The sequence below is a fragment of the Tribolium madens genome, unplaced genomic scaffold (genome assembly GCF_015345945.1).
Source record: "Tribolium madens isolate multiple individuals breed KSU strain unplaced genomic scaffold, Tmad_KSU_1.1 Scaffold_91;HRSCAF=231;Tcas5.2_LG7, whole genome shotgun sequence".
Taxonomy (NCBI): Eukaryota; Metazoa; Arthropoda; class Insecta; order Coleoptera; family Tenebrionidae; genus Tribolium; species Tribolium madens.
Window position 1 is genome coordinate 6,049,224 of NW_025401063.1, and position 22,666 is coordinate 6,071,889.

The 22,666-nt window shown below is 35.6% G+C and overlaps 5 protein-coding genes across 9 annotated transcripts; 4 read left to right on the forward strand and 1 right to left on the reverse strand.

Annotated features, from left to right (window-relative positions):
* The first annotated feature begins 150 nt into the window (after positions 1–150).
* Positions 151–1,152, forward strand: LOC123010672 (proteasome subunit beta type-6). Its single transcript, XM_044407743.1, has 5 exons — positions 151–305; positions 363–430; positions 481–612; positions 663–937; positions 985–1,152. Exons 1-5 carry the CDS (start codon positions 234–236, stop codon positions 1,110–1,112), a joined length of 675 nt encoding a protein of 224 aa, XP_044263678.1. The 5' UTR covers positions 151–233; the 3' UTR covers positions 1,113–1,152.
* On the reverse strand, positions 1,143–2,638 carry LOC123010671 (eukaryotic translation initiation factor 2 subunit 1). Its single transcript, XM_044407742.1, has 5 exons — positions 2,509–2,638; positions 1,918–2,393; positions 1,630–1,862; positions 1,468–1,583; positions 1,143–1,418 (listed from the first exon to the last, which is right to left on the reverse strand). The coding sequence occupies exons 2-5, from the start codon at positions 2,385–2,387 to the stop codon at positions 1,254–1,256; spliced, it is 984 nt and encodes a 327-aa protein (XP_044263677.1). The 5' UTR covers positions 2,388–2,393; positions 2,509–2,638; the 3' UTR covers positions 1,143–1,253.
* A 238-nt stretch (positions 2,639–2,876) lies between these two features.
* On the forward strand, positions 2,877–5,523 carry LOC123011723 (protein DEK). 3 transcript variants are annotated; one of them, XM_044409311.1, is made up of 7 exons: positions 2,877–3,201; positions 3,442–3,858; positions 3,908–4,362; positions 4,408–4,561; positions 4,618–4,866; positions 4,920–5,072; positions 5,129–5,523. In XM_044409311.1, exons 1-7 carry the CDS (start codon positions 3,148–3,150, stop codon positions 5,141–5,143), a joined length of 1,497 nt encoding a protein of 498 aa, XP_044265246.1. In that variant the 5' UTR covers positions 2,877–3,147; the 3' UTR covers positions 5,144–5,523. The 3 variants fall into 3 exon arrangements, with proteins under 3 accessions (XP_044265246.1, XP_044265247.1, XP_044265245.1); XM_044409312.1 differs by having other exon boundaries at positions 4,414–4,561; XM_044409310.1 differs by having other exon boundaries at positions 3,908–4,561.
* Positions 5,524–6,000: 477 nt separating this feature from the next.
* LOC123011724 (40S ribosomal protein S20) lies at positions 6,001–6,643 on the forward strand. Its single transcript, XM_044409313.1, has 2 exons — positions 6,001–6,162; positions 6,232–6,643. The coding sequence occupies exons 1-2, from the start codon at positions 6,160–6,162 to the stop codon at positions 6,595–6,597; spliced, it is 369 nt and encodes a 122-aa protein (XP_044265248.1). The 5' UTR covers positions 6,001–6,159; the 3' UTR covers positions 6,598–6,643.
* Positions 6,644–7,068: 425 nt separating this feature from the next.
* On the forward strand, positions 7,069–22,594 carry LOC123011722 (protein 4.1 homolog). 3 transcript variants are annotated; one of them, XM_044409307.1, is made up of 15 exons: positions 7,071–7,293; positions 11,288–11,442; positions 11,498–11,645; positions 11,701–11,995; positions 12,047–12,385; positions 12,440–12,612; positions 12,662–12,810; positions 12,890–12,982; positions 13,510–13,698; positions 13,859–19,630; positions 20,585–20,806; positions 20,962–21,069; positions 21,343–21,552; positions 21,602–21,796; positions 21,850–22,594. In XM_044409307.1, exons 2-14 carry the CDS (start codon positions 11,302–11,304, stop codon positions 21,788–21,790), a joined length of 8,028 nt encoding a protein of 2,675 aa, XP_044265242.1. In that variant the 5' UTR covers positions 7,071–7,293; positions 11,288–11,301; the 3' UTR covers positions 21,791–21,796; positions 21,850–22,594. The 3 variants fall into 3 exon arrangements, with proteins under 3 accessions (XP_044265244.1, XP_044265242.1, XP_044265243.1); XM_044409309.1 differs by lacking the exon at positions 20,962–21,069 and having other exon boundaries at positions 7,069–7,293; XM_044409308.1 differs by lacking the exon at positions 12,890–12,982 and having other exon boundaries at positions 7,074–7,293.
* The last annotated feature ends 72 nt before the right edge of the window (positions 22,595–22,666 follow it).

Sequence of the window (22,666 nt, forward strand, 5' to 3'; positions counted from 1 at the left end):
ATTTTTCCGTATGTAATTTTGTAAAAGAAAATATTGTACAATAAACTTAAAATAATTTCTTATTTGTTTATAAAATTGTAAAAAGAACAATCCTGCTGTTTCGTTTACTGTTTAGTGATTTTTAATTTAATTTTGCGTTCAGTTGGCGACATTGTTATTGTCAATCAACCAAAATAGTTCGGTTGTTCCTGCTTTTTAGCTGTGAATTAGATTTTCTGTAATTTACCTCGAAAATGCCACCTGTAATAAGTGAATACGGCATAAATGCTGAGAGTGACTGGATGAATGCTGCCCACAGCACTGGTGTAAGTTTTTTACTGAAAAAGTCGTGTTGAGGTTAGGTACATGACTTGTTGTTTTAGACCTCTATTATGGCAGCGGAATTCAATGGGGGCGTAATAATTGGGGCCGATTCTCGCACCACTACAGGGTAACATGCACAAAATTTTGTCCTCTAAAAAATTACCCCACTAATTGTAGAGCATACATCGCTAATCGCGTCACAGACAAATTGACTAAAGTAACTGACCATATTTACTGCTGCCGTTCGGGATCTGCGGCTGATACTCAGGCTATTGCGGATATTGTGGCCTACCATCTAAGTTTCCATGGGTAGAGACAATTTTAGATTAACGTTCTCGATAGAAATTTTGATTTTTTAGAATGGAATTGGGGGAAGAACCTTTGGTGGAAACGGGGGCTGCAATTTTTCGCGAACTGTGCTATAATTACCGTGATTCTTTGATGGCGGGTATTTTGGTAGCAGGTTGGGATAAACGCAAAGGGGGCCAAGTGTATTCAATACCCATTGGGGGGATGTGTGTGCGGCAACAGGTTTCCATTGGGGGTTCAGGGTCTAGTTACGTCTATGGGTACGTTGACGCCAACTATAAACCTAACATGTCAAAAGAAGATTGCGTTAAGTTTATTACACACAGTAAGTTGTTTTTTCGAGAGATATTTTTCCTAATCTAATTTTCACAGCCTTGACACTTGCAATGTCACGCGATGGTTCTTCTGGTGGTGTGGTAAGATTAGGAATTATTACAGAGCAAGGAATTGAGCGCAGAGTGGTTTTGGGAGACGAACTACCAAAATTTTTTGAGGGTTAATTGTATTTTTCTCTTTACATAATAAACACATTTTCACCTTTACAATATTTTATTGGCTTAAAATATTGAATTAAACCACAAGCTTCAATATAAAAACTTATAATACACATGGTATTTAATCATAAAATTTTTGTGAGTTGTTTAATTTTCTTCAGGTTCAGATTCATTATCATTTTCATTATAAACTTGTCCCTCATCTCCATCTTCTTCATCATCGTCGTCGCCCGCAACTTCAGTGTTTTCCAATTCAGCTCTTTCCATTTGTCTTTGTAACTCAGCTTCATCAGTAGCTGTTACAACTTTAGGCTAAAAATTACATAAAAAGTCGTTCCTAAACACTCATAAAATTACTTACGGCCATTTGAACATTAAAAACTCCACCTAATTCAGAAATTGTTGCTTTTATTTTCTCAATAGCATCGTTTAGTATTTTTAGACCGTCTTGTTTTTCAGGCGTGGAAGTGGTCATTACTAAAAATACACAATAAAACAATTATTTAAAAATGAGTTTTTTTACCATAAAGAGGAGGGGCAATAAGATTGATCTTAATCGGTAATTCCTCGGTTGAGAGCGACAAACCGGACTTCAAGGCTGTTTTAACAGCGTCAATTCCCTCATAGCCATAACATGCACATTCGATATCAGCGCGAATTTTAACTGCCTGAGAAGTCAATTTCCTCTTGATATTACTCAACAATACTTCCTTGGTTCTATCGTCCAACTCACATTCTGCCAATATGCTGGGATCACTAAAAGTTTTGAAATAATTACGTTGTAAAAACAATATGTAAAGGGGGTAATTACGCGACTGCCTGCTTGAAGAAATCATAAGCACTTGCTTTGTTTTTCTTGTACTTCTCTTCAAAGTACCAAGCAGTTTTTTGGTACAACTCCTCCAACTGCTCATCTGACTCATATTTGAGCAATTCAGCGACGTGCCTGAGGATCGAATTGACAGCTTTTGCTTTAGCAAATCGTTCAGTGCACTTCTCTACATCTTCAGCACTAACACGCCTTTTTGACAAGTCAATGTAACCCTTGTCCTTGTCCACTCTTATTACAACAACAGGTTCCGTTTTTCCTACTCTAATTAATTTATTTATTGAACGAATACGTCTTCTCGACAATTCAGAAAGCAAAATCATGCCTTCAATGTTCTTATACTCCAGTAAATGGACGTAAGCCCCCATTTCTGCAATGGCTCGAACGTTTACCATCACCACATCTTCGACCTCAGGGTATTTTTCCCTGTAAAATCTACAGGAGAGAGGCATTTTTACCTAAAAATATGGAAACGAATTTTTAGGTTACATTAACAAAAACTGATTTTAACAAAAAGTTAATGACTTTGTATAAAAATAAACTACGTCGGTAAGTTATAAATATCATAAATACCTATATTATTGTAAAAAATATTTGAAAAAATGATGAAATTCAGAAATAATTTCACGTGTGACAGCACAGCCACAACCTGCAAATTTTTTTCTGTATTTTTAATACATCAAATATACCCAACTCTTTTCAATGCAAGCAATTTTATACTGCTTTCTCTTTTGGCGTCGTATGACGTGGTGGTAGGACCAAAAATACTGAGAGGGTTATTTTATTTGCAAAATCTATTAAATTTAAATTTTGGATTGAATTTTTTATCAGGTTTAAGTTCACCACTGATATTATACAAATATGTTTGTTGGAAAAAATGTTTTTCGGCAAATTTGTCGTGTCGATACTTTAGCCACATCCAAAACAAATGAAAAAAGATAGTTGCTACGATTTGTTTGAAAATTAGTTGAAAAGTTTCATAAATGGTGAATAAATACTAGAAATTCGACCTTGGAGTGCCTCTAATTACGTGAAATTGGAATTTCTCTTAATTTTAACGGCAGAAAAGTGTCCGTAGCGTCGCAGTTTTGTAAAAATTTCAGTAATACAAGCATTTATTGAATCTCTTTACACAGTGACCATACGCAACATTTGCATTGGTCGATTATGCAATGCGTGTGACTTCTTATTGGACATTTCTAGACGCGGTATATGACAGTTAAGATGTCTAGTGAAGGTGATTCTTCTAAAAATCTCTCTTCAGAGGTAAGTACTCTCATTTATTTATTTCTGAAAAAATAGATCAGAATCTAAGGCCCTATTGATGTTAAATTCACAATTTTATCGCACTGCTTTCGTTGCTAAATCGCATAAAAAACAACATGTTAGTGAAAGAAATTTCAACATGGCGTATGTTGATATTTGAAAAAGCGGGAAAACGAAAATTACAACAAAAATAAAGTTGCTAGTGTGAGAAAATAATGAAAAAATTAAATTGTGTTATAGTCTAACGAGAAGAATGAGGCTGAAAATACCGATTCTTCTCAAGACGCAAAAGACGCCAAGCCTGACGCAGCAACTGCAAACAGCGTTGAGAAGAAAGAGGAGGACTCAAAGCCCAAGGAAGCCCTAAATGACGTTTCCGATGAGTCCGATAAAAAGCCTGAAACCGATAAAGCGGCAACAGAAAAAGTAGAAAACGCTAAAAACGATGTGAAGCCTACTGATAAAAAAGAAGAGAAAACTAAAGCTAAAGCAAAGGATGAGGAGGAAAATAGCGAGCAGGAGGATGAAAAGAGTGAGGACGGTGATGAGGATGAAAAAGACGTGCCATTACTTGACCAACCTCTTGAAAAATCTGGGAAAAGGGAACGTAAAAATGTACAGCGTTTTAACGAGGAATTTCCATCAGAAACAAAAGAAGTAGGTATCTAAAAATTAAAATATTGTTTTCCTATTTCTTGCGTTTAAGGCTGTAAAGATTGAGATACCCAATGGGTCTGGTACTTCTCTGGGTGCGATACCGCGGATTGACGCGTCAATTTCCCGTTTTAAAAACGAGGATATGAGACTTCTCCACAAAATTCTCTTCAAATTGCAAGGAAAAAGTACAATGATTAAGAAGAACATCAAAAAATTCAATGGCTTTGAGTTTAAAAAAGATTCAGAGGAATATTCCAAAAAGGTGGCATCTATGACAAAATGCGATGTAAAGCAACTTAAAAGCATTTGTGAAATGCTTGACCTTCAGAAAACAGGGACTAAAGATGATATTATTGAGAGGATACTTGATTTTCTATTAGAACCTAAAGATTCTGGTAAACCCGTTGGAGGAGGAAGACCTAAAAGAACTGCAGCTGTAAGAGCAAACAACAGAGGATATTCATCTCATGATAACTATTCGAGTGATGAGAGGCATAGCGGAAGGTCAGGACGAGATAAAGGTAGAAGATCTAATCTGAAGGATGATAGTTCTAGTGCCAGCGATGAAGACTTTGAACCCTCTGATGAAGGCAGCGATGAAAAACCAAGCGTTAAAAAACGCAAACGTGTTGATCGCAAAAAGGTTGATTCTGAGGATGAAGAGAGCGATATGGAAAGTGCTAGTTCAGATGAAGATAGCGACGTAAGTATTTTGTTTAAAATATTAATTTAGTGTGAAATTATAATATTTTGTCATAGTTCCAGGAGGAGCCTAAGACTAAACGGAGGAAGACTGCAAAGGCTAACAATAAAAATAAAGGCAAAGGTACTGGAAAACGGGGGAGACCAGCCACAAAAAAATCAGGTAAAGCGGGAAAGAAAAAGAACAAAGAAAGTTCTGAAGAGGAAGAAGAAGAGGAAGAAGAGAGCGAGCAAAAGGAAGCAAGCAGTTCTTCTGAAGATGAGCCTTTAGTCAAAAAAGCAGCAAAGAGCGCTCAACCTCCCACTGTATGTTTTTATTTTATTACTTAAATACTTTATCTGTGACAATTTAATTCCAGGATGATGAGATAAAAAGCTACGTGAAAGAAATTTTAGAAGGCGCTAACTTGGAACAGATTACAATGAAGACAGTTTGTCAACAAGTTTATGCACACTATCCTGACTTTGATCTCGCACACAAAAAGGATTTCATAAAGTCTACTGTAAAATCTGTAAGTTTTGTTGTTTTTTTTTGTAATTATTTACCCAAGTAATTTTATTTTTACAGCTTATATCAACGTGAACTTGTTGAAGCGTTTTAGAATTAAAGTTTGTATAATAAAACCAACCTTCAATGTGTATGTCCGAGTACAAAGTTTGTATTTCGTTCTTTTCATGTTTTACACTTGGCATTTCATCAGATAATATTTTTGGCAAACTAATTATTAAGTAAGTTAGTTTTAACGTATCCGGGATAAAGTGTTTGTAAATGAGTTCTGACGGTATAAAGAGAGTTTCGATCAGAATTTGTTTTAAAGATTATATTATTGTATATTCCACATGCATTAAAATATAGTATTTATGTGTTTGATAGTTATGATTATCTTTGAGATCTTAATGCTAGTTTTTATTATAGGTAAACATTTTTTGTTGGAGAGAAGTAAATAAAATTTGTTAATTATCTATTGTTTTCATTATTTTAATAGATTTTATTTGATCTTTTACGCGAGTGCGATTTTTGAGTTGTAAAACTAAAGCCAAAAAGTATGTTTTGTTGGTCATTTAAAATTTTTTACAAAATTGTCACGGTTGTATAAAATAGTTAAAAATAGAAATATATTTTTTGTAAAGTGCAGATTTTAAATGACCAATTTTTTTTTTCGTTGAATACAGTCTAAAGATAATTGTAAAAATCTATTTTCTTAAATACAATGTACTTTATCATTTCTTCATTATGCTTCTACAGGTACAATAACTAAATCAAATAGTGTTTTTATTTTTCAAGAATTTTAGAAAGCTTTGTTGTCTTATCAAAATGTCTATGCTAGTAGCTCTTAGTAATTAACAATAGAATCTGAATTGTATTAATTTCCAAAATACAACCTTTATTATAACTTGTGCGATTTTGTTATTGAGAAACAATTTTAAAAGTACCGCTCCATAAACAGTGCTTTCAACTTCCTAAGCACGCGTGGTAAGAAAAATCCCTAACCTCGATCACTTTTGAAACCGCGTGGCTGAGTACCAGGTTAATTCTGGTTCAGCGCTGGTCAACTTTTGGTAATAAGTTGATTATCTCGACCAGAATATTAATAAAAAATGGTAAGCATCATTTTTTCTTTAATGCGTAGGAATAATATGAAAAAGTAACGCATCTTTCATTTTTTGAAGGCATCTGCTATCAAAGAGGTTAACCCCGAGAAACCCGGCCAGGATGCGCCCCCAATCCACCATATCAGGATTACTCTAACATCTAGAAACGTTCGTTCGCTTGAAAAAGTCTGTTCGGACTTGATTGACGCTGCCAAAAAGCAAAAATTACGCGTCAAGGGGCCAGTACGTATGCCTACCAAGATCTTGCGTATTACAACAAGGAAAACACCATGTGGTGAAGGTTCCAAGACTTGGGACAGATTCCAGATGAGGATTCATAAGAGAGTCATTGATTTGCACTCCCCCTCGGAGATCGTTAAGCAAATCACCTCAATCAACATCGAGCCTGGCGTGGAGGTTGAAGTAACTATTGCAGATGCCTAGTTGTTAAAATGTTTTTTTTATAAGAACTAAATAAAACTGCAATGAATATTTGTCTTTTATTTATGCTTTAACACAAATACTATTATAATTCCCTGAATAGTGAAGCTTATCAAGAATTAAAGTTAGCCAAAAAATTAATAACAGCGTTGCTCTTTTGTTTTCGGTTCGGAACACACTGCGACCAGTGACCACAAACACGTTGTCACCAATTTACCGCGGCGCTATTAGTCAGAATAGAAAAATGCAACAATCGTAATAATAATAATAAGGCTGAGCATCTTATTATTTGTGGGGCGTGACGCTGGCACTCATTGCTATGTATATAAAATGACGTAATGTTTTAAATGTTTGCCCGCCATTTTGTATTCCTGCGCCGATTAAAGGCCAAGCGAAAAGTAGTACCGACCGATAATCAATCAATAAGATCAGTTTTCGTATCATATGAATCATTTCATGACCCCAATGTGCAAGTTCATGTGTAAAATAAACATTGTTATCTTGAAAATGACACACGCTGTGTAAATGTAAATGTAGAACAAGGTGTCATTTGCAGGTTAGAGTAGTTTAGTCGATTCAGCATCGTTGATCGTTTGTTGTTTATGGTGTGGCCCATCCCAGTTCGCTGTGAATGTGTGTGCCGTTTCCATAAGAAAATTCTTTATAAAAAATTAATGGATAATATCTGTTGCTGATAAAGTAAGTCTCCTTCAACCCTAAAAAAGAGATTTTGCGTAAATTCAATCCGCTTTAAGTCCAACTCGGCCCAATAAGTGCCCCATTAAAAAGCTATTGTGTTTTGTTATGATGGTATGTCAAAATACGCACTCTTGATCCAAATTTTTTGAGTCGGTTTTTTGATTTTGATTTTGAAAATTTCGAAATAAATTTACTTGCACATATTGTTTATAAGTGCCAACCCGGTTTTTGCACTCTTTTAAATAGAACATGTTTTGAAATCAACTTATGTTTGATACAAAAATATACTCGGTTCGTCGAAAATCCCAAAATATTCAAGACTTGTTGAGGTTTCTCAATATGAAAACACTTCAATCTTGAAAGGAAAATCGATACAGAAATCTAAATTTCACTCTAAGCATCCACATCCACGAATATTTCCAAAAAATGTTAGGATGTAATTGCAGTTTTTGAATATATACCGGGTGATTCACCCATAACTAGCGTTTCCTGTTCATAGTGTTTAGCGTGCCTATGGTGACATTTCCGTTTTGATAAAATCAGATCCATTTATTTCCCAGTTTCCAAGGAGAAATATTTTTATTTGAAAAATATTGATTAAATAAAATTGTATTTATTGATTTATTTCTCAAATGAATTCAGTTTTGGAACATAAACTTGTATTGAAGTTTCTTGTATTTTTGAAAAATAAAAAAATGTGAACCAATAAAAATCTTCTGAATTGTGACCACTTACAAATCATTAGGAGCTGTTATATATAGCAAAATGACCCCATGACCTCATCATTTAAGATGTTATAATAGTTGTAATTCTTTTTGAATGTCTCTTACACGTATTTTCAATTTAGCGATTGAAGAATGTTAAAATGTTAATTAATTTGTCATTAGATGATAAATAATTCTATCTGAATTGCTCCTATTTAGGAATCACATTATATTGTTGTTTACTACAGTTGTTTTAATATTTATTGTGCACTAAAGGACAAATTTATCCAAAATCAACTTTCTATTAATAAATATTAACAAGTGGCGTCGCATTCCATCACAAAATAATTTTATTTTAACGATTGCACATGACATAATATTTATAAAAGGTCATCACCAAAGATTACTCATTTACTAAAAATACACTTTTCTGCATAATTACTGTCTAGTCACTTTCTCGTCTCACGTAATTAGATTATGACACACCTCATTTTTTTTAAAAAAACGGACGAAAAAGTCAGTTTTCGGATTTTGTGGGCTTGGTAGATTAGAGTCTACAGGTGTTTAGGTTTTAACGATCACACTCACCTGTAGATTCTAATATGAACGTAGCTTAACAAGTTAATGGTCATTGACCGTGACGACTCACCCATTATTTATTGAGTGTTGATAAAAGTGTATTTTTAACTAGGGGTGGTTCTACCAAGGGATTAATGATATGATAATGAGAATCTAAGTAATTATTTTATGAAGATATTTCATGGTTCATAAATAAAGGGAACGAACTCATGCATGTCTTTTTTTAAATAAATTACTTATATGTGAATTTTTCGAGTACAATGCAGTTAGTATTAAGGTTTGCGAATCTACAAAAAGAACACCTGCAAGGTTATTAAACATGCAAATTTGCATACAATGTAAATTTTGTTATCAATAAACTGGAGTTAATAAATTCGTATATGTGCTGTAATAAGATTGTTTTCTTACACATTTTTTGGTGATGCCACCCACATGTACTTTTTTCTTGTACCATATGTGCCAACAAAAATGTAATAATAAATCCATTCACAAACTTTTTCTCATAATGAGATAATAAATAGAAACTTTAGAAAGCAATTTATGAAATTGCGTATGCTTGGTACCCACTGATTATTATTATAAACAAAAAATTTGCTAAGACTCAATTCTATTGTTTCTGGTTTCATTTATCTTATATGGATGCAGTTGATTTGTGTGCATATGGGATATCATTAGACGTAATTTGATCTCAAGACAGGTATAATGTTGACAATGGAAGTAATTGTGGGGATCATGAAAAGAATTTATTGCATGGATCGCATATCATAGGCAGGAACATGTGTGTAACAAGTCAGTCAATTATTAAACAATTTAATTTCCCATCAAAAGGGAACAAATAGCGGAAACCACATTGTATATTTTGTATAAAAGCATTTGTATATTTTTTACAACTAAAATTCATGTTCATGTGTGGAAGCAATTTTCTTATAAACGAGGTAACTTCATTTCAATTACTTAAACAAACAAGTCGTAAATCACCAATCTGGCATGGTTTGCTCGCACGATTCAATCTAATTTTCTTACTTTTTTATAACTTTCTCAAATGTTATTTTTCATCTATTCTGCTTATCTTCGGTTCACACATGTGGCGGGTTTATTTCACACTAAAATAAATATGGGGTTACAGTTTTAATTTAAATCATGTTATTGCAAGTGACACAAGATTAATGATATCTTCTCTTGTGATTAATAACATGTTGCGCCGAGAAGTAGAGTAATGAATGAATAATATTTAATTTGGTAAAAAGGATATACCGACACCAACAAGTTCCGTTATTCTTACATGATTGAATAATAATCAAATACTTATGCAAGTCAGAAAGAGGATGTTTCGTTTGGACTCATGTTTTGATGAGCGGTAAACATCTTAATTTGTTGAAAACCAAAATTTATCCTCGGTACCATTTTCCTGAATATTTTCAATTGTAAACATAATATTTTATACTACAGAGTTTGTTAAAAAACTGATTAAATAATCACCTCAATCATATCATTTTTTGAGTTTTTGCATAAAATTTATAACTTTGTTGGTTTTGGTATACCTAGCTGCATAATTGCATATTAATGGTTTCCGTAGTACCTCTTCTTAGCAAGGCTTTAGAAAGTTTGTTTCATGACATTGATTTATGATTACTACAACTAATTCCGATGAAATTGATTTTTTCAATAACTGAGAATTTTATAAAAGTAATAAAATAAAGTAGCAATTGAAAAATATGTACTTGGATTATAGAAAATAAGATGTTGAAGTAATAGAAGGACCGATTTTTTTTTTTTGCAGATAATCAAAATAAGTGTTGTTTTTGTTTATTAATAAATAATTGATTTTAATTTGGTTTAATTATTTTTTGTGAACATAAATAATACTTTTGAAATAAATTTAATCAGAATTCATTTGTAATAATGAGGAAAGAATGTGTGATAAAATACGTAGGCATAGTAGAGTAATAAAAATTCGTAAAACGTTCACATATGCATATCCACGTGCATTAAATACAATTAAATTATGTGTAATTGAACCTTCTTGTGGATATTTTTTCCCATTGATTTTCTGCATCTTGATTTACGTTATTTTATACGGCATACGTACGAGTCACGCATTTACAGATATGTATCTAATTTAAACACATTTATATGGTGTATTGGAAATTTTGAAATACCGTGATAAAATTCTGAATGACGAAACAAATAATTAATTTGATAAAACAAACTTTGACTCATGTTTTTTTTTCTTTTGTGAACTACACTGAGACTTTTTATTATAACTTTAAGATATTTATATAAAATTCTCAATGTGTTTTTGTTACAAAAATTTTTCCACTGTTTGACAAACGGAAGAAACATAATCATGGAGCCACTCCTAGAAGATAAGTTTTAGTTTTTGGTTGTACTGATAATTGTCGTTTACATCCCTTTCTACAAATTTTTTACGAAAACTGTTCCTACGAAATTTTTTCTTAATCAAAAAGATAAGTAAATAAATGTGGGTTCTTTTAAATAAAAAAGTAATAATCCCGGGAATCTCAGTCATTGTTTGGCTGTCGGAAAAGTTTTCGACTTGAAAATCTGAATTTCTAGATCGTACAAAAAACCTCTAGGCGACAGTTCGTCTGCGCGATATTTTTGCGAAACACGCAAACTAGCGTGTGGGTTTATGATTGCATAAAACTGTCTCTTCGTTAATGTAATTTCTTCAATTATTTTACCCACAGACTAAAAGGCGAGCATGCCTGGTGAGAAAAAAATGGCTGTTGATAACGACTCATCTCCTGCCAAAAGCAAGTCTTCGACTTTGGGTCGAAGCACAGGTAACACTTTGGCTCATGTCACAATGCTGGATGGTACCGTTTTGGATGTCAGCATTGAGGTAAATATCACCGATCAAAACTCCAATGCATCAGACTGATTTATTGCAATTCTAGCGGAAAGCCAAAGGGAAAGACCTGCTCGATAAAGTATGCGAAGCGATTAATCTAATTGAGAAGGATTATTTCGGTCTTGTCTACGCAGACAGACACGATCCTAGAAACTGGTTAGATCTCGACAAGAGAATTTCGAAGTTTTTAAAATGTAGGTTTTCATTTTTTTTTTTTTTTTGAGTTATGAAACTAATCGAGTTTTGCAGCGGAGCCTTGGAAGTTTAGTTTCCAAGTGAAATTCTACCCTCCCGATCCCGCTCAACTCCAAGAAGACATCACTCGCTACCAGCTGTGTCTTCAAATCCGCAACGATATTTTAAGTAATCGTTTGCCTTGTTCTTTTGTCACTCATGCCTTGCTCGGTTCGTACCTTGTTCAGTCTGAATTGGGCGATTACGATCCTGATACTATGGGACGCAATTATTTAAAAGATTTTAAATTTGCCCCCAACCATACTCAGGATCTAGAAGATAAAGTCATAGAGCTTCACCGAACCCACAAGTAAGTCATCTACTTATTAATCAAACAAATGAAACAGTTTTTATTCAATAGGGGACAAACTCCAGCCGAAGCAGAATTGCACTACTTAGAAAACGCTAAGAAATTGGCAATGTACGGCGTTGACTTGCACCCAGCTAAAGACTCGGAAGGTGTCGATATTATGTTGGGTGTGTGTGCTTCTGGTCTTCTAGTTTACAGAGACAGACTTAGAATCAATCGATTTGCTTGGCCCAAAATCCTTAAAATTAGCTACAAACGCCACAATTTTTATATAAAAATCCGACCAGGAGAATTCGAACAATTCGAATCTACGATCGGTTTCAAGTTAGCAAACCATCGAGCTGCCAAGAAGCTTTGGAAGACTTGTGTAGAACATCACACTTTCTTTAGGTGAGTAAAACTGGTCTCATTTTCAAAAAATAAATTGGATGCCTTGATTTAAAGATTGATGTCCCCTGAAACCAACCAAAAGTCTTCTTTATTCCCAAAACTCGGGTCCAAATTCCGTTACTCCGGACGAACTCATTATGAAACTAAGAAAACTCCGATTGACCGACCTGCTCCACAATTCGAAAGATCTTTAACTGGCAAGCGTTTAGCTTCCCGTAGCATGGACCGTATGTCATTTGTTTTGTTTAATTCAAATTTATTTATCGAATTTTATAGCTCTGGGAGGTTCGCATCCTGAAGATGACTATAACGAGGCTAATAAACGGCATACAATGTCACACCCTCCAGAACACATTCCCGACATTGACAATCAAAGTCCGGCGAAAGTAAAATCACCGAAAGAGAAGAAGGAGAAAAAAGAAAAGGTGTGTTTCTAGTTTTTGTTTTTGTTTTTTAACTTCATAAATTGGCAAAATGATTTTATTTTGGCGTTAAAACAATTAGCTTGCTCGGAAAGGCAGTGGTGCCGGATCGGCGGCTTCGATTAGTTCTGGCAGTTCCGTGGAAGGAGAATACGAAGCCGAGAAAAATCAGAAGGTGTTTTAAAAATTTATTTTTCATGATTTTTTCAGCAGTGTTTGTTGACGCCTTGTCTTGGTGCTATTTATATCATTTGATTGCTAGTAGAATTGTAATATACTTATCGAAAATTTACGACCATTCAAGAAGGCTTACATAAAACAGATTTCTATTTATATTTTAATTTTTCGTTGCTTTTGTGTGTGGTTGTAAATATGAAATTGGAGCAGAACTCTGATTGGTTTGTGATTTTAATTTTGGTTTTTGTTATAAAATTAGAGAGTTCTGTGTGTTGGTTTGTTCTTTGGTACGAGATTTAGGTTAGGAAGGCTGGAATGATTGCATAATTTCCTGCAAGGGTCTTATGACAGCTCTGAGTAGAAGAATATTCTAATCTATACAGTCTTGTTTTGCTTTTTATTATCTGTATAGCAAAAAGAACTCTCGTTATGGTAGCTTTTGTCTTTGCTTCATATGAATTTCGCTGCTTTTTTTCATATATCAAAAACGGTTTGTTTTCTTTACTTTTTGATTTATTTTACTAGAAACCTATCGGAGGCGTCGCTGTTTTACCTACTGGTAGTCTATTCGGCAAGAAAAAAGAAAAAGACGATAAGGAGAAAGATAAAGAAAATAAAGACATCAATGCACCTGATCAGAATGGCACTGATGTTGATCTCAATTCCAGTGGTGAAGGCGAAACACCTGGAAAAGAAAAGAAAGAAAAATCAAAGGTATGTCACAGTAGAATTTTTTAGTCGTTTCCGAAATGCGTAGTAGAATTTAGCTTTGTGTATTATTGAAATCGTTCGTGGTGTAGAACTTTTTACGATAGTTTTAGCAACTTTGTTGCATGTCAGATTAATTTTTTGCATGTTTGCTTTGCCAAATCAGAGTCCCGGTTTCCTTTTCGGTTCTAAACGTGACAAAACCCCGAAAGAGAAGAAAGAAAAAGTTGCTGTTGCCGAGAAAACGCCAGAGAAAGGCGGTCCTCCTCTAGGTTCTCCACAACTTCCAGGCTATACTCGCGAATATGATTACGACGACGAACAAGGTACCCCGAAAAAACCCTTCACCCCTATTGGATTCAACTACGAACAACAGAACTCTCCGTCGAGCCCCAAGAGCGATCCGGAGAGCCAACAATCACCTTCGACAAAAAGAGCAACAGGATTGGCTTTCAATTACGCACCAGGTGAAGAAGATAAACTTAAAAAACTCAGTCCCGGGTTTAAGGATCCCAAGGCAGATACTGCCGCGTTTTTGGCCGGGGAGCAATATATGCATGAGGCCCCACTCGAGAAAACTGCGAAACCTGGGGCTGCAGCCGCGACCCCCATTCCGTCGGTTCCAGGAGCTAAAAAGAGGGTTGTTAAGTTGTTCGTTATTACCGGAAAGAAGGATCCTAAAACTGGAAGGATTGACTTGGAAAATGCGAGTGTTGATGTAACTGAAGCTCAACAAAATGTTGAGACTGGACTGATTGATTCCAAATATGGATTACTTGATCCTGGAAATGGTACTGTTATTATCACTGATCCGCAAAATGGGCAAAAGGAAGTTGTTCAAGGTCACATTGATCCTATCACTAAGCAAATTATTATCACTTCGGGATCAGTCATTGATCCGAAGTCGGGGAAAAGAGATTCGACTTTGGGTCAAATCATTGCAATTTCTGGCCAACAGAAACACCCAATTACAAGTCCGCTGGCAATAGCTCCCAAAAAGCGTGTGGTTAAAATTACTGTGGTTACTGCGAAGAAGGATCCGAAAACTGGCAGAATTGAAGTCGAAAAAGGAACTACAGAAAATCTGGATGCTACCTTGGATCCTATGACGGGTCATATCGACACTAAATATGGAATCATAGATCCGGTTAATCAGAAAATCGCCCATAAAGACCCCAAATCTGGAAAAACTGATGTTCGTTCTATTGAAATTGACGCTAATTTGGGCCAAATCCTCGTCAAAGATGGCGTAGTTGATTCGAAATCTGGAAAAATTGATAACAGTTTAGGACAGGTGATTACCATTACAGAAGAAGGTGACGCTATCGTTCCGATTACCGCTGTAACAGCAAAACGGGACCCCAAAACCGGTCAATTGGACCCAACTCAGGCACATAAGGAAACCACTAATGGTAAAATCGACAACAAACATAACTTGATCATTACAAAATACGGTTCCATCGATGTGAAAAATAAAAAAATCCTGACACGTGATCCAAAGACAGGAAAAATTGAGGAACGTCCAGTTCAATTCGATGCTCAAGACAACATAATCATTTTGAGCGGGATAATACATCCCAAAACTGGAGTTAAGGATGATAATCTCAGTCAAATTCTTCAAGTTGGCCCTGAAACTGATCCAGAAGTGAAAATTATTTCAGTTTCTGGGAAAGTCGATAAGAAAGGACTCGACCCGAAGAACTTATCACCGGCGGAAGAATCAACGGGATTGTATGACCCTGATACCAATAAAGTGTACACGAAATATGGCGTTTTTGATCCTATTGAAGAAACATTAAGTTATTTCGATCCCAAGACTGGTAAAACCGAAATCAAGCAAGGGCAGCGCGATCCCAATTCCGGTGAAATCCTCTTTAAAGGATTGGTTAATCCTAAGACCGGTAAAGTTGACAACAATTTTGGCAGAACGATTAAAGTGGACGTCAAGGGACAGAAAGTTGATCCTGCTGTTGTCAACCAACCGAGATTTTTAGATGATGTTAAAAAACCAGTCGCTGTGTCTCCAGTCAAGTTACCGGGGCCGCCACCATTTGTACCCAAAGAGAAGAACAAAATGGTTAAATTATTGGTAATAACGGCGAAAAGAGATCCGAAAACTGGTCATTTGGATGTTGAGAATGGTTATGTAGACCAATCGGCTGGTATTCTACACCCATCTGGTGAAATCGATTCGAAATATGGCTTAATTGATCCGAAAAAAGGCACGATTACGTTTACAGATCCTGCAACAGCCAAAAAAGAAACCGTCCAAGGACAAGTTGATCCAGTTTCAGGACAAATTCAAATTATTAACGGGCCAGTACTTGATCCGAAATCGGGCAAAAAGGATAATAATTTAGGGCAGGTGATCACAGTTGTCGGTTCTGGAGAAACTAAAGAACCAAAACAAGCAGTCAAATATGCTCTTAAGACGCATCCGACCCCCAAGAAACGTGTCATTAAAATTTTGGTTATTACCAGTAAGAAAGACCCGAAAACTGGAAGAATTGATACCGAGAAAGGCACTGTTGAGAAATTGACAGCAACTGTTGATCCGGTGAGTGGAATTATCGAATCAAAATATGGCAAAATCGATCCACAAAATGAGAAAATCGTACAGAAAGATAAATCGGGCAAAGCTGTTGTTACACCAATCAAAATCGATGAAAATACTGGACAGATTTACATCAATGACAATATCGTTGATAAGAATGGCAAAGTCGATCCGAATTTGTCTCAAGTCATTAATGTTGTCGATCCACAACATCCTGCTGTTGTTATTACCACCATAACTGCACGAAAAGACCCCAAAACTGGCTCTATTGACCTGGCGAATGGACGAATGGAAACAACGAATGGAAAAATTATTCCCGATACTGGTGAAATTGTCACCAAGCAAGGAACAATCAATTTGAAGTTAATGAGAATCACAACACGTGACCCTAAGACCGGCCAAGTACACGAAAAACCAGTCACTGTTGATAAAGATGATAATATTATTATTTCGGGTGGTGTAGTTGATCCGAAAACAAAAACTGTTGATCCGAATTTGGTCCAGGTTGTGCAAGTCGGAAATGAGGTTGATCCAGAGATTCAAATTACGACATATGTTGGAAAAGTTGATTCGAAGAAGAATACAATTGATTCGAAGAATGCTGTTCCAGATACAACACCGGGGCTTTACGATCCAGATAAAAACAAAATTTATACTAAGTATGGTGTCTTGGATCCGGTTGAAGACACGTTGATTGTCACTGATCCCAAATCTGGAAAAACTGACACCAGGCCTGGACATATTGATTCAAATACTGGTGAACTGATATTTAAGGGTGGTTTCGTTAATCCGAAAAATGGTAAAGTTGACAAGGATCTGGGACGGGCTATTTCCGTCCATATTACTGAACCTGCGATAGATCCGGTGACGTCACAACAGCCCTCTGAGAAGGAATTGCAGAGGGTGGCAACTACTGTACCTAAACCGGTTGAAACTAAACTTACACAACCTGGTGCGGTACAGAGTACTGTAATACCGGCCAAAGCACCACCCGGTGATGCTCTAGTACCCAAACGACGTATCGTCAAAATCATGGTTATAACATCGAAAAAAGATCCCAAAACTGGTTTTGTTGATACAGAAAATGGCCAAGTGGAACAAATAACCGGAATCGTGGACCCTACAACTGGTTTTATTGAAACTAAATATGGACAGATTGACCCTAAATCCGGATCGTTGATAACACGTGATACCGCGACTGGTAACGTTGAAAAAGTTCCGGGTAAAGTAGACCCTTCAACGGGTCAAATCACAGTGAATGGGGGCCCAGTGATTGATCCTGCGACCGGAAAACCAGACAATACTATAGGCCAGGTATTTTCAGTAGTCGGTTTGAAACAAGCTCAGGATCCTAACGCAGCTCCAATACCCAAAAAAAGAACAATTAAGATCACGGTGATAACGACTAAGATTGATCCTAAAACTGGTAAAATTGATTCGGAGAAGGGCCAGATTGAACAGTCGACTGCCTTATTAAATCCTGAAACTGGTCTGATTGAGTCTAAATACGGTTTGATTGATCCTAAGAGCGGTAAATTGATCGTAAACGACCCCAAATCCGGTAAAATCGACGCCAAGTCGGCCCAAGTTAACGAAAATAACGGCCAAGTGATCGTTAGTAGTGGTGTTGCAGATCCGAAAACAGGAAAAATTGATAATTCTCTAGGTCAAATCATCAGTATTGCTGGACAGAATGATCCGGTTGTTGAGATAACAACGATCACAGCGAAGAAAAATCCGGTTACCGGAGCTGTCGATGTAAATAATGGTCAAATGGAGAACTCGAAAGGTAAAAAGATTTCCGCTACCGGTGAAATTGTTACTAAATACGGAACAATCGATTTGAAATCGGGTAAAATCACAAGTGTGGATCCCAAGACCGGTAAAAGCGAATCCAGACCGATTCAAATTGATCCGGAAGGAAATATCATTATTACAAGCAATGTGAAAGATCCGAAAACCGATAGCGTGAATCCGGATCTCGGCCAGGTGATTAAAATTGGATCGGAAGTCGAGCCGGAAGTACATGTCATCACGTTTGTTGGCAAAGTCGACCCTAAGAAAAATACAATCGATACGAAAAATATCACTCCTGAAATTTCCAACGCTCTCTACAATCCCAGTACTCACAAAATTGATACGAAATATGGCCAACTGGACCCTGTTAATGGCACTCTGACCTACATTGATCCTAAAACAGGTCGTCAGGAGGTCAAACAGGGCCAAATTGATCCTCATACCGGACAAGTTTTGTTCAAGGGCGGTTACGTTAATCCTAAAACCGGAAAAGTCGACCCTTACTTCGGTAGAATAATGAGTGTTTTAATAAATGACCCTCAAGTGAACAAATCCGGAGAAATTGTTCCAAGAACTGTTGAAAATATCAAGATTGATCCCAAAACCAACCAAGTTTGGGTATTTGACCATCATGATAATGTTAGTAAGCAGGATGTTTATTCGACCGGTCATATTGACCCTATTACTGGATATATTATAACGATTTATGGTACAATCGACCCGAAGACTGGTGCTATTTCAAAGATTGTTAAAGTGGACCCAAGCAATGCTAAAATTGACCCTGAGACGAATCAAGTTTTCACGAAAACAGGAGAAATTGACGATAGCGGTGCTCCGTTATATGCCGCGTCTGAAATTGATCAAAAATCAGGAAACATTTACACGAAATATGGCAAGATCGATCCGAAAACAGGCAAATTGGTAATAATTCGTATCTACATGCTCAACGAGTCTGATCCAACTGGTAAAGTGAAGGAAATCGATCCGAAAGATTGCCAATTTGACGAAAAAACCGGTAAAATCGTCAATGTGACCACCCAGACTGTGTACATTTACACAATGCTCGACCCTAAGACCGGTAAAATTGTCCAAGTCAATCCCAACGATCCCATGGTCAAGAGCTCTAACACGAAAGTATCGCAAGTGTTGACACTTTCTGGTGAAATCGATCCCGTGACGGGTAAAATTCACACCGAGTGGGGCGATATCGATCCAGACACGCTAGATATCGATCCCAAGACGGCGAGACGGGACCCTGTTACAGGCCAATTGATTTTGAATTACGCCCAAATCGACTTGAGTCACTTCCCTGACTTGAAAGACACGAAAATTAAAGTGAAGACATACAAAGATGACGATTCCAATGCTTCGAGTGATGACGATTTGAACGAATATGCGGCTGAAAATTTGAAAGATATCCCCAATCTTTCGATAAAAACGGCTAAATCGCCGACGACTCCTGTGATTGTCAAGACGACGACCAAACAGATCGTGACGAAAGATAAAGATGGGGTGACGCAGAATATTGAAGAGAGGGTGGAAGATGGACGGACGGGAGAAATCACGGTTTCGACACACGTTAATAAGGTGATTATAATTTTTTTAATTATCGGTAAAAGAAATAGCTTGACTCAAATTTATTTTATTCTACTTGTTTGATTTTCACATTTTTTTCTGCAGGGTGTTTTAAATAAGATATTTATTTTGTGGTCAATTGAAACACCCTGTACATTGCAAAAACCAGTCAATTAATAATATTGTTTCGTTTTATTACAGTTACATGCAATTGCAGTGTTTTTGGTTTTTGTTTGTTTTTTCATTTCATATTCATTCACATCTGGCTGATGTTTTTCTAATAATCACTTCCGAAATTTCACTTTTTTAATGTATGTTTTTAGTTTTTTGAATTTTAGGACAAAAATTTACTAAATTTTCTAGTTATAGTAAAGAAATTATAAATTGTTGCTTAAAATATACCTTACTTAGTTGTGAAAAAAACAAAGCAAAATTTAATAGGGAAGGGTTAATCACTGCGATAATACATGTGTAAGTAGATTGGTTGTACTTTTTTTATTTTTTTTTAAATAATATTTTCAAAACGGGCTTAAGTTATTATTGGGAGCAAATACTGTTTTGTTTTATTTTTTACCTAGAAACAATTAGTTTCGCTAAAATCATTACGTGCAAACTTTGTATTGTAAATAGTACGAGTATAATAGTTTTGACGTAACAAAACATTCTCATAGTTTTTATTAAAATATTTATTAAATTGTATAAAAAAAATCCTTACTTTGTCTTGTCTTTAATTATGTGAACAATGACAAAATTTCACATCGAAACATAAATTAATTTCGGTAACGTGTTAAAAGATAAAGAAATAAGGATGATTTTTGGTACTCATTTTAAATGTTCCTTTATTGAAGAAATATACATTGGGAGACCTCATTTTCTATTCAGAATTTTCTTTTATGGCGTTTTGTTGATTCAGTTATTTTTTTTTATTTCTGTTCATTATGATTTTGTTTAATTTTACGTACGAAGGCGGATGCACCGATCGATGATGGTAAATCACCTTTTGTTACCGCCCGTGCTGTAACGACACGTACCGCTACAACGCACGAAGATCTAGGCACTAACGCACGCACTCAACAACTTGAAGAAAAAACCGTGGCCCATTCGATGACGTCGAGTGCGACAAGACAAGAACAACGCACTGTTACCCAGGAAGTAAAAACAACCAGTACTGTTGTTAGTGGAGATCAGGTTATTATTTTAATTTTTTTCGTTTATTTTTCTTTTGTATTTAACACATTGAGTGTGTTTCATGAGAATATCGACGGAAATCATTTTTCTTGTTTTGAAACTTAACTTTTGTGTTTGCTTTCTTCACTTTTTTCTTACCCTTGCATGGCTTTTAGCTGGGCAGACGAGATAGTGTTAGCTCGACTAGTTCAGGTGATTCAGGCACACCCATTGATCCACCAGATGATCCAAATCATCCATATTACAACAGTAACATCTATAAGGTACGTCATGTGACTCGATTTTGATTTAAATGTAAAGTAAGTAAGGGTATTTTTGATGTGTAGCTAGATTTGTGTTGAAATGTAGGCATGGTAGAGTCGAAATATCAAACATCGCTTATCACTCGACCATATCATTTTTAACACACATTGCTGGTGCTACAATTATGCAAAACAAAACACTATACACATTTTGTTTCTTTTTCTTTTGTTCAATTACACTCATACACCCGAGTACTACAAGACTCATTTTTTATCGGAATATTTCTAATTCAGGATGTTCCGGGAGGTATTGTACAAACAGAAAGCGTGGTTTATAGCGGCGACCCAACTATACATCACACAAGCACGACTTCAGTACCAGTGGTGGCAACGGAAGCAAGAAAAGTGCATTTGACTTCTGACGATGGTAATTACAGTGCGACTGGTGAAATTGTTAGCTCCCAGACTATCAGTTCTAAGACCAGAACTGTTGAAACAATCACTGTAAGTTTCCATTTTTTGCTTCGATCCAATGTAAAGAAATTGTATTTAGTACAAAACGGAACGCGACGGTGTGGTGGAGACAAGAGTTGAGCAGAAAATTACAATTCAATCGGATGGAGACCCGATCGACCATGACAGAGCCCTAGCTGAAGCCATTCAAGAAGCCACAGCTATGAATCCAGACATGACAGTTGAAAAAATTGAAATTCAACAACAGACGGCACAGCCGCCCCAGTAAACGATTGTAATGTTTCGGTTTGTATTTTTATGGAGCGTTGATTTATGAAACTTTTCTAGCTTTCAACGTAATGGCTTTAAAAAACTGCCGAATTTTTTTTGAATTTATAATAGCTTCGCTTCATGATCTGTATTAGTGTTTGCATTCAAGGAGAAATCTGAAGCTGGCCTCTTGTGTATTATAAAATATTTATAATTTAGGATATAAGTTGTTTTTTTTCTGTGAGTCGTGTCGTCACATCACGGTTCTTTAATTTTTTAAGTCATTCGAATATTCTCATATGCTTGGTGTGTGGTCACTTTTATTACTCTAATCACCTTATTTTTACTGATTTGTTTTATTTATTTAGTGAACGTATTGTAACTGAAAAGTGGATAAACTGCAATAAAAAAGTGCTTTCGAGGTATAAAAATTTTGGGATTAAAACAATGAAACTAAATTCAAATGTGTTCAGAAGAAATTTATTTTAAATTAGCCCTCACATTCCATAATGTATATTAAAATAAAATATATATAAATATAAGCTAACGACGCATTGAGTATAAATAAAATTGTGGATATTATACTGAAAAAGTATTTGTTGTGTATTTAAAAATTTTATGTATTGTTTTCAAACATGCAAGCTATACTGTAATGAAGGGGCCCAAATACTGTCCGTTCTAGTGACAATAATCACGGATATATCAGACAGTCACTATATTGTATGTTGCTTTACTAATTCAATGTATATTCCATGACATTAAATGTTCATTTTAAGTTGTTCTTGGTCCCTTTTTCTCTTCCAATAAACCAACTGAGAACATTTGCCTTGCATTTTTATTGTCCAAAATTAAGCTTAACATTATTTTAAGATATTCTATGCATAGCATCATAATG

Coding starts and splice junctions, on each gene's coding strand:
- LOC123010672 (XM_044407743.1), top strand. CDS start 234: ATGCCACCTGTAATAAGTGAATACGGCATAAATGCTGAGAGTGACTGG. Junction 431..480: donor GATTCTCGCACCACTACAGG/GTAACATGCACA, acceptor CACTAATTGTAG/AGCATACATCGCTAATCGCG. Junction 613..662: donor TACCATCTAAGTTTCCATGG/GTAGAGACAATT, acceptor TTGATTTTTTAG/AATGGAATTGGGGGAAGAAC.
- LOC123010671 (XM_044407742.1), bottom strand. CDS start 2,387: ATGCCTCTCTCCTGTAGATTTTACAGGGAAAAATACCCTGAGGTCGAA. Junction 1,863..1,917: donor TTCTTCAAGCAGGCAGTCGC/GTAATTACCCCC, acceptor CAAAACTTTTAG/TGATCCCAGCATATTGGCAG. Junction 1,584..1,629: donor TATTGCCCCTCCTCTTTATG/GTAAAAAAACTC, acceptor GTGTATTTTTAG/TAATGACCACTTCCACGCCT.
- LOC123011722 (XM_044409307.1), top strand. CDS start 11,302: ATGCCTGGTGAGAAAAAAATGGCTGTTGATAACGACTCATCTCCTGCC. Junction 12,983..13,509: donor AAGCCGAGAAAAATCAGAAG/GTGTTTTAAAAA, acceptor TTATTTTACTAG/AAACCTATCGGAGGCGTCGC. Junction 19,631..20,584: donor TTTCGACACACGTTAATAAG/GTGATTATAATT, acceptor TTACGTACGAAG/GCGGATGCACCGATCGATGA.
- LOC123011723 (XM_044409310.1), top strand. CDS start 3,148: ATGACAGTTAAGATGTCTAGTGAAGGTGATTCTTCTAAAAATCTCTCT. Junction 3,859..3,907: donor TTCCATCAGAAACAAAAGAA/GTAGGTATCTAA, acceptor CTTGCGTTTAAG/GCTGTAAAGATTGAGATACC. Junction 4,562..4,617: donor GTTCAGATGAAGATAGCGAC/GTAAGTATTTTG, acceptor ATTTTGTCATAG/TTCCAGGAGGAGCCTAAGAC.